Genomic DNA, 12179 nt, shown 5'->3' with positions numbered 1-12179 from the left:
TTTTCAACAACAGATGGCGCTGCAAGTGATGTGAAAGATATAGAAGACAACGCAGTCTGTGGGTGCGCCATTCTGTACGTCGTCTTTCTGCTGTAAGCGTGTGCTGTTCACAACGTGCAAGTGTGCTGTAGACAACATGGTTTATTCCTTAGAACAGAGGATTTTTCTGGTTTTGGAATTCCACCGCCTAGAACACAGTGTTGTTGCAACAAGACGAAGTTTTCAACGGAGGTTTAATGTAACCAAAGGACCGAAAAGCGATACAATAAAGGATCTGTTTGAAAAATTTCAACGGACTGGGAACGTGACGGATGAACGTGCTGGAAAGGTAGGGCGACCGCGTACGGCAACCAGAGAGGGCAACGCGCAGCTAGTGCAGCAGGTGATCCAACAGCGGCCTCGGGTTTCCGTTCGCCGTGTTGCAGCTGCGGTCCAAATGACGCCAACGTCCACGTATCGTCTCATGCGCCAGAGTTTACACCTCTATCCATACAAAATTCAAACGCGGCAACCCCTCAGCGCCGCTACCATTGCTGCACGAGAGACATTCGCTAACGATATAGTGCACAGGATTGATGATGGCGATATGCATGTGGGCAGCATTTGGTTTACTGACGAAGCTTATTTTTACCTGGACGGCTTCGTCAATAAACAGAACTGGCGCATATGGGGAACCGAAAAGCCCCATGTTGCAGTCCCATCGTCCCTGCATCCTCAAAAAGTACTGGTCTGGGCCGCCATTTCTTCCAAAGGAATCATTGGCCCATTTTTCAGATCCGAAACGATTACTGCATCACGCTATCTGGACATTCTTCGTGAATTTGTGGCGGTACAAACTGCCTTAGACGACTCTGCGAACACCTCGTGGTTTATGCAAGATGGTGCCCGGCCACATCGCACGGCCGACGTCTTTAATTTCCTGAATGAATATTTCGATGATCGTGTGATTGCTTTGGGCTATCCGAAACATACAGGAGGCGGCGTGGATTGGCCTCCGTATTCGCCAGACATGAACCCCTGTGACTTCTTTCTGTGGGGACACTTGAAAGACCAGGTGTACCGCCAGAATCCAGAAACAATAGAACAGCTGAAGCAGTACATCTCATCTGCATGTGAAGCCATCCCGCCAGATACGTTGTCGAAGGTTTCGGGTAATTTCATTCAGAGACTACGCCATATTATTGCTACGCATGGTGGATATGTGGAAAATATCGTACTATAGTGTTTCCCAGACCGCAGCGCCATCTGTTGTTGAAAATTGTAACTACTGTAATTTCGAAAGTTTGTCTGCCTGAAAATGTACTGTTGTCCCAAGCATATTGCAACAAACGGTGTATTTCTATCGCTGCTCGTTTAGTTTTTATTGCCGTTTCAAATATACCGGTCATTTTTGAAACACCCTGTAGGTTTAAGTAGTTGTAAGTTCTAGGGGACTGATGACCTCAGCAGTTAAGTCCCATAGTGCTCAGAGCCATTTGAACCATTCTAAATATGGAAGCCTATGAACACATATCACAGCATTTTGTACTGTGTACAGTAGTGAAAGAGTTCGAACATTGTTTATATGACCATTACAATGCACCCTGTCGGAGCAGTGTCTGTGAGGCATTCGTTCGGGGACGATAACATTCATAAAATGGACTGATCTGCCGAGAGTTCCGACCTAAAACCAACGAAACACCTCTGAAATGTCAGAATGACGATTTATCTCCAGACACCAGAGTCAAACTTTACTATCTCCTCGGGTTCCGGCTCTTGGGGATGAATGGGCTGCAGTTCTTCCATAGAGCAGAGTTCCAGAAGTCACTAATCGGTGTCCAGATGCTTTTGATTAGATAATGTAGGTAATTGTGGACTTTGGACGAATGTCTTATGATTTTTTTCCTTGTTGTGTAACAATGATGAAATCCTGTATCAAGAATATGCTCAGTAAGATCTTCTCGGCTTACAAGCTGCGTCATTTCGAATGAAACACTCGAACTTCCGATGGTTGCGCCCGCCATTGTCATCAGGAGTTGATATCAATGACTGCTGGGCCTGGCACGTTGTTCTGATTTATGTAGCTATGATGGCAGCATATGGAACTTTCCAGAGAGGGCGGGAATGGCGCATTCGCGGAAGGCAAGTTGAACTGTTCCTAGCGGCTCCGTCCCGCCGTGGCACCGAGTGACATCACATGCAGCGAGCGCCCAGCGCCACGTTTGGAACTGCCGCTCCTGCGTCCCTACCAGCGTCAAGCCTACGTCTTCGCTTTCGCTCAATGTACAAAGCTCATCCCCATGCCCTACTGATTGGGCCTCTGCTAAAATTATTGTTATTTATTTCAACTTCTGCCGCTTCTTTGACAACAGAATCCCAGTATGAAGCTGTTTTTTCCGAAACTCTCGTTTTCCTTTTTTTCCAAATTATATTTTATGCCCCTTTTCTAGGCAATGTTCATCCACGAGCAACTTCTCGCGTTGCCTTTGTTTGATATGTCGTGAATGCTCTGCACAACGCTTGGCAACAGTGCTAATGGTTTGACTATGTAAATACTATCACATTCAAACGCCCTACATGCCAGGAACTAGAAGACCTTCACGGGATAGGCAAAATAAAGTGAACACATGTACTTACTTGGGAATGGTTTATTAATGAGTTGGACCCCCATTTGTCCGTAATAGAGCTGCGAGTCGTCTTGGAATACTGGCATATGATTTTATAGTCTCAGTAGAATGTTACGCCATTCTTCGATCAGGAGCTCTTCTAGCTCCTGAAGTGACGAGGGAGGCGGAAATTACTCCTGACTCTGCGCCCCAATACCGCCCATAAGGGTTCGATAATGCACAAATCCAAGGACTGTACTGGCGAGGAAAGACGCTGCAGTTCAGTTGCGTGCTCCTCATAGCACGACTGTACTGTCTTAGCTGTGTGAATGCGTGCATTATCGTCATGAAATATGGCATAATTGGGAACTATATTTGAATCGTGGGGTGCACCGGATCACCTAAACTGTTCACATAATTGTTGGCTGTAGCACGGCCTTTGAGGGTAACCATGGGACCAGCACAATACCGTGATAAGGCTGTGCACGCCATCGCACTTCCATCTCCATGCTTAACCATTGGAATCAAGCAATCAGGATTGTAGGCTTCTTTTGGCGTTCTCCAGACGTAAATCCGCCCAGATGTTGGAAATAATGAAAACGTTGACTCGTTGCACCATACGACGTGCTGCCCCTGATCAGCCCTCCATGATTTATGCTCCTGACACAAAGTTTTACGCTTCTTTGCGTTGGTTGTCGTCGCTAATGGTTTCGTTATAGCAGCTCGTCCATGAATATTCGCTTTAGGCAGTTCCCGGCCGACAGTGTCGACAGATACGGGGTCTCGAAGATGGCTGTTGAGCTCTGAAGTCACTTCAGCGGCCGCAGTTTTTTGTTGTTTTGACGCAGTTCGTGTTAGCGCACTACGATCTGTGTCATTTAGTGTTGATTTGCGCCCACTATTACATTTGCATGATGATGTCTTTTCATGTTTTGTGTAGGCTGACATGACTGTTGAAACTGTTGCTCTTGAAATATTCAATAAATTGGCTGTGTTGGTTTCTAATGGTCCAGCTAATCAGGTCCCACAATCTGCCCTCCTTGGAACCCTGTTAGGTCTTCCTTTGCACGTCCACCTCGGCCTCTGAATGCAAATACTAATACTACTCGTAAACAACCTGCACTGATGCCTAGTCTGTACTGAACATGCACAACCCAGCACGATACGTGTCTTACGTGCGTTGTTGACCGTAAAACACAACCATCCCATTACTACCACTGTTTATGTATTTTGCCTATCGCTTTATACGAGGTGTGGCTAGAAAAAAACCGGACTTGTACTGGTGAAACAATAAAACGAATGCAATAAGGCTGAAAGTCGCGTGGCCTGTCACGTGACTCTCGCTCCGCCTACTGCTCGAGTTTCATCTGCCTCCTGCACTCAGTCTGCCCGTGGCGTCTGTTTTAAGTAGTTGACGTTTTGTCTGTGCGTCGGAAAATGTTGAGTGTATAGAAAGAACAGCGTGTTAACATCAAATTTTGTTTCAAACTAGGAAAATGTGCCAGTGAAACGTTTGTAATGTTACAACAAGTGTACAGCGATGATTGTTTATCGCGAACACAAGTGTTTGAGTGGTTTAAACGATTTAAAGATGGCCGCGAAGACACCAGTGATGACACTCGCACTGGCAGACCATTGTCAGCAAAAACTGATGCAAACATTGAAAAAATCGGTAAACTTGTTCGACACTTTCCTTGTCAACTCCTGTTAACTCAGACACTGCTCTGATTGTTAAACGGCGATCTTGTCGAACAAGTTTACCGATTTTTTCAATGTTTGCATCAGTTTTTGCTGACAATGGTCTGCCAGTGCGAGTGTCATCACTGGTGTCTTCGCGGCCATCTTTAAATCGTTTAAACCACTCAAACACTTGTGTTCACGATAAACAGTCATCGCCGTACACTTGTTGTAACATTACAAACGTTTCACTTGCAGATTTTCCTAGTTTGAAACAAAATTTGATGTTAACACGCTGTTCTTTCTGTACACTCAACATTTTCCGACGCACAGACAAAACGTCAACTACTTAAAACAGACGCCACGGGCAGACTGAGTGCAGGAGGCAGATGAAACTCGAGCAGTAGGCGGAGCGAGAGTCACGTGACAGGCCACGCGACTTTCAGCCTTATTGCATTCGTTTTATTGTTTCACCAGTACTAGTCCGGTTTTTTTCTAGCCACACCTCGTATTGTCTTTAACGGCGTGAAGATATATCTTGGAGACAGGCCGGAACATTGGTCTCTGTCCATGTCTCTTCAGGACACGGCCTATCTTGGTAGTAGTTGCACAGTATGGAAGGAATGCAGAACACCATGCCAGCCCTGACAGTCAATGATTTCAATGCCTGATGTCGTCGGCGGAGACAGCTAGCGAAAGCTCGAGTGTTGTATTCGAAATGACACGGCTCGTAAACCGAGAAGGTTTTATTGAAGCATGCTTCCGAGAAAGACTCAGAGTTAATGGGTATGTTTAACTTTTGTGGGCGGATGTAAGCTTGAGCTAGTGCGCTTGCTGTACCCTCATTAGTGGCGCATTAACAAGACCATTATTTATGTCTGCAGCGAGACTGAAGAACCAGCAGAGGGGGAAGACGCCAAGGGCAGGCTGGCGGGCGACCTGCTGGCGCTGCTGGCGTCTGGCGTGTGCAGCGACGTCACGCTGATGGTGGGCGGGGTCGCGCTGGCCGCTCACAGGGCGGTGTTGGCGGCTCGCAGCCCCGTCCTCGCCGAGAAGCTGACGGACCTCCCGGGCGGCATCCTGCACGTGGCCGGGGCGCCGGAACAGGAGGTGCGGCGGGCGCTGCGCTACATGTACAGCGACCAGCTGCCGCCCCCGGCGAGCATCACAGTCGAGCTCTTGGCACTCGCCGACGACTACGGGCTGCGTGTTCTGAAGGAGTACTGTGAAAAGCACTTGGCGGACGAAATCACTGTCGACAACGCAGTGTCCGTCGCCATCGTCGCCATGAAACACTCCTTCACCTCGTTAAAGGACGCCAGTCTCGATTTCATCGGGGACAACATCTTCGAGGTGATGGACACGGCCGGTTGGGCTACAGCGATACACAGTGAACCGGAGGCTCTCGTGGAAATAAGCAAAATCGTGTCAGCGGCACAAAGGTATGGCTATTTCCTTTTTGGGTGGTCGACCCTCTCTACATTATTTCAGCTACACAGAGGTTACAAAAGTGATGGGATAACGATATGCACATATACAGATGGGGGTAGTATTGCGTGTACACGGTATAAACGGGAAGTGTGCTGGTGGAGATGCCATTTGTACTCAAGTGATTCATGTGAAAGGCTGTCCGACACATATTTTCATCATTACTAACTTTACGACATGAGCGGCATAACTAAGTCTAGACAGGGTTCAAATGGTTCCAATGGCTCTGAGCACTATGGGACTTAACATCTGTGGTCATCAGTCCCCTAGAACTTAGAACTACTTAAACCTAACTAACCTAAGGACATCACACACATCCATGCCCGAGGCAGGATTCGAACCTGCGACCGTAGCAGTCGCGCGGTTCCAGACTGTGCGCCTAGAACCGCGAGACCACCGCGGCTGGCTCTAGATAGGGACTTACCATCTATTCCACAATGCCAGGTCTTGCAAGCGATGACATCTCGGTCGGCGAATGATTCGAGTCCAGGTAGAGAGCCATTCTCACATCGGACAATAGCTAGAGTAAACCATCCACTTCCAGTACTCCCTGTGCCAGCATCAAAACTGAAATTAACTCGACATCAACGGAAAAAAATCGGACCATTCAATATCACACTTTGTGCCGTTCCATTTGTGCCATTTTCGAAGCTTATTATGTGTTTGTAGACAGGCATGCGGTGGCGACGTTGACGATACACACGTCGACGAGGCATAGTGCTTCAATGCTGTTACAGATAGAGCTCACAGCGGAATGGTTCCGCTGGCGGGCACTGCCCGCTTATATACAGAGCAAGTGACCTTGGTTACGCAACGCACCGATAACGATATGCACGTATACAAATTGGGGGTAGTATCGGGTATACAAGGTATAAACGGGAAGTGCGCTGGTGGAGCTGCCATTTGTATTCAGGTGATTCATGTGAAAGGCTGTCCGACACGACTATGGCCGCACTACGGGAATTAACAAACTCTGGACGCGGAATGGTAGTTGGAACCTATACGCATTGGACATTCTATTCCGAAAATCGTTAGGGAATTCAATATTTCGAGATCCACAGTGCCAAGAGTGTGTGGAGAACACCACATTTCATACAACGCAATGCCTGATAGCCTTCACTTAAGCCGGCCGGTGTGGCCGTGCGGTTCTAGGCGCTTCAGTCTGCGTTACCGCTAAGGTCGCAGGTTCGAATCCTGCCTCGGGCATGGATGTGTGTGATGTCCTTAGGTTAGTTAGGTTTAAGTAGTTATAAGTTCTTGGGGGCTGATGACCACAGATGTTAAGTCCCATAGTGCTCAGAGCCATTTGAACCATTTGAACCTTCACTTAACGACCGAGAGCAGCGGCGTTGCCGTATGTTGTCAGTGCTAACAGACAAGCAACTCTGCGCGAAATGACCGTAGAAATCAATGTGACTCGTACGACGAACGTATTCGTTAGGACAGTGCGGCGAAATTGGGCGTTATTGGGCAATGGTAGCAGACGACCGACGAGAGTGCCTTCGCTAACAGCACATCATCGCCTGCGGTGCAGCTACTCGACCTGTGACCACACCGGTTGGACGTTCCAGTCGTCTAGCGTCCAACCGATGTGGTCACGGGTCGAGTAGCGGCACTTCAGGCGATGTCGTGCTGTTCTAATTAGATGAGACCAGATTTCAGTTGGCAAGAGCTGACGGTAGATGTACTAGCGTGGCACAGACCCCACGAAGCCAGGGGCCCAGGTTGTCAACAAGGCACTGTACAAGCTGGTGGTCGTTTCATAATGGTATGGTCTGTGTTTACATGGAATGGCCTGTTTCATTGACTGGAAATAGTTATGTTCGGCTACTGGGAGAATATTTTCACTCGTTTATGGATTTCATGTTCCGATAAATCACTGGGCCACAGTCGTTGGCGACTGGTTTGAAGAACATTCTGGACAATTCGAGCAAGTGATATGGCCACCTGATGGCCCAACATGAATCTCATCGAACATTTATGGGGGATAATCGAGAGGTCAGTTTTTGCACAAAGTCCTACACCGGCACCAATTTCGCAATTCTGTAGGGTTATAAAGGCAGCATGGCTCATTATTTCTGCATTGGTCTTTCATCGACGTCCAGTTGCTGCACTACGCCGACGAAAAGGAGGTACTACGTTAAATTAGGAGGTATCCCATGACTTTCGTCACGTCAGTGTAAACAAGCTGAATCTCAGAAAATTTCAGAGGTTTTCCACGGAATTCCTGTATATTTTAGTGTAAGGGATTGTGGTCTCAGGTAGCTCCTTACAGAGTGCGGGGCGTTTCAAAATGAATATACGAGTTTTAACTCTTTGTAGCACATATTACATTCACCTCACAATTATAAATAATACACCAAATGATAGCAAAATACAGTTTTTCTTACAATTATTCAGTGTGAACACCACACACACATCGAGTGGATAGGCGAGTTGTTCCGAAACCTTGATCAATGTGTCTGGCATAACCGTTGTAATAACACTGTTTCTAAAGTCGGGTAGATGAGCTGGTATCGGAGACACATACACATGATCGCGTCAGATCGTGTATGAACGTGGAGGTCATGCATAAAATGCTGTGTCAACCGGCCCCTTGCTCCCAATCCACCGACCGGATACGTCGTTTAACCAGTCGCTTACTGAGTTACGGCAGTGAGGCGGCGCACTAGCTTGCCCCCAAGTAAAGATGTGTTGTTCAGCTTCTTCCCATTCAGGCACGGGCCATATCTGTAGCACGTCAAGATAAGAAATATCAGTTACAGTTGATTCACCGAAAAAGAAAGGTCCATAAACTTTCCGCGGGTATATTTCTTGGGGCTAAGCGTGAAAGACTCGCACTCGTTCAACACGTTTTTCAGTCACTTTTCGTCATTCCATACTCTTCCCATTGCGCGTAGGTATACAAACAAAACTGTTTGAGTTGCTCTTTCATTTGGTGTATTATTTACAATTGTAAGTTGAACGTAATAAATGCTACAATGCCTTAAAACCGACATGTTCATTTTGAAGTACCCTGTATTTATGCAATTACGATTATTCATTTTGTCACGCCAATTCTTTTGTTTCTGTGCAAATATCTTCAGAAAAGCGAAAAAACCTGTAATAAACAATCACCAGGATGTACCACCCAAAGTACTGTGATGCAAAAATACTGTGATGCGTTTGCTGATCCTTCAGCGTAGGGTCCCTGCGTCGATCTTTCATTGCGTTCACTGAATCTATAGATGACATTCCTTATAAGTAATCCTATCCATGCTCTTGTGTATCACTGTGAACCTACAACACTCCCAGTGAAGCAAACCCAAGACAGAAGCGAACATTACTGAATGCAAGCCTGAGGACGTAGGTACTTAGCGCATAGCGTCGACATTTACACGGTTCTGCAGGTAATTTTATTACAGTAAGGATACAGATACAATTTGGAGTAAGAGATCAAACGAAATGCAATTCCTTTGCAGCGAGCCACGAAGACCACAGGTTCGTGGTATCAGAATACCCAGAAAATATCCCTGAACAACCTCCGGAAACCTATCGGTGGGGTTAAGGTTTTTCTTGTATATGGGTTGGACATAATGTTCACTAATGTATGGTAAAGTTAGAACACATGGGAGGAATGAATGTGAATAAATCCAAACTCTAAGACAGTGTTAAACAATGTACTATAATTTAAAATGGATTTAAAACAGTCCGGTTAAAGTATTCCGGCTTGACGCTGATTTTCTCAAAGAGAAATGTTCTGAGAACTTAATATACTATCAGCTACCTTTGCTGATTGGTGAGGATTGGCGAATAAGTGAGCTTTACAATACGCTGTCCACCTGCGTAAAAGAAAGTCATGCGTCAAGCTCATTGAGCGAAGAGTAGCGAAACGCAATGAATGAAAACTTTAATGCAATTGCTAACACAACAGCGTGTATCACCCCATTCTGCTGTCGTGACATACCGTAGCTAGGTCACCATAAGACACTGAACGATTTGAGGAGTCATCCTGATTCATCTTCACTAGGCTAGAACCCATTAAGATTGGATGGAGCAGGATCCAAGAGACGTAAATCTCTTTCAGTGGCATACCGTATGTGCTGAACACGACAGTTATTAGCTTAGCTATGCAGGACTATCCAAGCAACATGTAGTATTGCGCAAACCATTCTGGCCTGATAAGGAATTAATGGGACGAAGGAAGGATGGGGTTTAACTTCTCATCGACATCGACGCCATTAGAGATGGAGCACAAGCTCAGAGTATTTCAAGGTTGGGGTAAGCAACTGGCCATGCCCTTTCAAAAGAACCATTCCGGCATGGGATAGGACGGTACACTGCTTTGTTGATGGTGCAGGAGGCTTGTGTGATGCTGAAAGGGAGCACATGAATACACATGAATGTAGAGAAGTTCACCGGAATGTTCATAGTAAGACAATGGCAGACAGATTGTGAGCCTCATCCTCATCTACCACACATGAATACACTTACTACCTGCAGAAGAGTGCTGTGGTATCAAGCAATAACCATGAGTTTATGGGTTTTTTGAAATGCTCGTAGCCTGCCATCGGCGTGTACGAAGTCATACTGTGACTCTACAGTCTAGACCAGGGGTTCCCAAACTTTTCCCTTTTCACTTTGAGAATCCTTGTACTTTGATGGGATACCTTGTTTATTTTAAAGGTTGATAGAATTTTAAGATATGAGAAAAATAGTTTTATTCAGGTATTCCTTAAGTTTTAAATCTTAAGTAATAATTCAGAAATCACAGAAAATTAAAAGAAGAAAAAATGAAAAACTCCATGTTATCATAGTTTTTCACGGAGCACTTGTTCACCCGCAACGGAACTCCAGTATTCTGCGGAACACGGTTTGGGAAGCCCTGGTCTAGACGATAGTTTTCCATATGCATGCGGTGTTTACGTTCCCGCACCCGTAACAGATTTTGCACTGTGTGACGTGAGGTGAGGAATGGTAGATGCAGATTGTCGTGGGGCGGCTTCTGTAAACAACAGCAAGAGATAGTCCTTGGTAATGTAACTGGTTAGCGTTTGTTATTATTCAGAACTGTATCTGCATTAGGAAGGTAAATGAAAGACTTAAATTTTTTAGAATTGTTCAAGGAAATTCTGTGCACGCAAGTGCATTAGGTACTAAACCCTATTGCGACAGCGGTAGAGTATTAGTCCAGCATGTGGAGCCCTTCAGAAGTAGGCATGCGAGTAGAAACTGAACGATTTCATTGAAGCGCTTCTAGCCCTTACGAAAGTGTAACAGAAATGCTTGGGGAGCAGAAAAAGACGACGTTGTTTTTGTAGAACTTACCTGAGGATATCACGCCTAAGGACCGTGAGAATAAGATAAGAGAGGCATAAGACAGTAATACAGTGTGATTCAAAAAGGAATTGTCTTTTTTTATTACAGACATACTATAAAAGAAACACATTTCTCATGACACTGGGTAGAGGAATGGTGAAAGTCTTGACACTGTTGCTGTGTTTGTTTGTAGCTACATAGCGACAAAACCACAAGAGGAATGATTTTGTGTGCTGTAATTTGCAGAAAGCCGATCCCTTGTTCAAGTGGAACGTGTATTCCGGCGTCGATTCAGCAAGAAGCCGCCTCGGTAGAAGCAGATTTATGACTGTGTACAAAATTCTTGGAAGTTGGTGTAAAGGGAAGAGCACGGGTCAGGCACGGGCGTCTGATAAAAATGCCGATCGTACCCGAGCTGCGTTCACACGGAGCCCTCGGACGTCCATAAGACGTGCAGTCCACCAACTTCCTCAAACAACGGTGTGGCGTGTTCTGAAACGACGCCTGCATATGAAACCTTACAAGTTACACATACTGTAGCAATTGCGTCCAGACGGCCATAACAGAGGGCACGAATTTTGCTTCCCAATTCCCCAGTATGTGGCAGAGGACACTTTTTCCAAACGACTCATCTTTTCGGACGAATCGACGTTTTAACTGTAGGCTCAATTACTCTGACGTTACAGATGGCATAGGGCTGTGCATTGGCAGAGCTGTCATTTGAACTCCGGTGATTCACGTGAAAAGGTTTCCGACGTGATTATGGCGGGACGACGGGAATTAATAGATTTTGAACGCGTAACGGTTGCTGGAGATACTCCATTTCGTAAACCGTTAGGAAATTCTATATTCCGAGATCCACAGTGTCAAGAGTGTTCCGAGAGAAAAATGGTTCAAATGGCTTTGAGCACTATGGGACTTAACATCAGTGGTCATCAGTCCCCTAGAACTTAGAACTACAGGGTTATTACAAATGATTGAAGCGATTTCACAGCTCTACAATAACTTTATTATTTGAGATATTTTCACAATACTTTGCACACACATACAAAAACTCAAAAAGTTTTTTTAGGCATTCACAAATGTTCGATATGTGTCCCTTTAGTGATTCGGCAGACATCAAGCCGATAA

The 12179-nt window shown here is 45.8% G+C and overlaps 1 protein-coding gene across 1 annotated transcript in view; it reads left to right on the top strand.

The window, feature by feature from the left end:
* The window catches only part of LOC126263087 (leucine-zipper-like transcriptional regulator 1), a 79115-nt gene extending 67712 nt beyond the window's left edge, over positions 1 to 11403 (top strand). Inside the window, exons 3-4 of the mRNA XM_049960087.1 lie at positions 5147 to 5704; positions 11295 to 11403. Coding sequence (XP_049816044.1) covers positions 5147 to 5704; positions 11295 to 11376 — 640 coding nt within the window. The 3' untranslated portion in view covers positions 11377 to 11403. The remainder of the gene's footprint in view (positions 1 to 5146; positions 5705 to 11294) is intronic.
* Positions 11404 to 12179: the final 776 nt, after the last annotated feature.

Source organism: Schistocerca nitens, chromosome 6, assembly GCF_023898315.1.
Source record: "Schistocerca nitens isolate TAMUIC-IGC-003100 chromosome 6, iqSchNite1.1, whole genome shotgun sequence".
Classification (NCBI taxonomy): domain Eukaryota; kingdom Metazoa; phylum Arthropoda; class Insecta; order Orthoptera; family Acrididae; genus Schistocerca; species Schistocerca nitens.
This window is presented reverse-complemented; position numbering and strand designations above follow the sequence as displayed.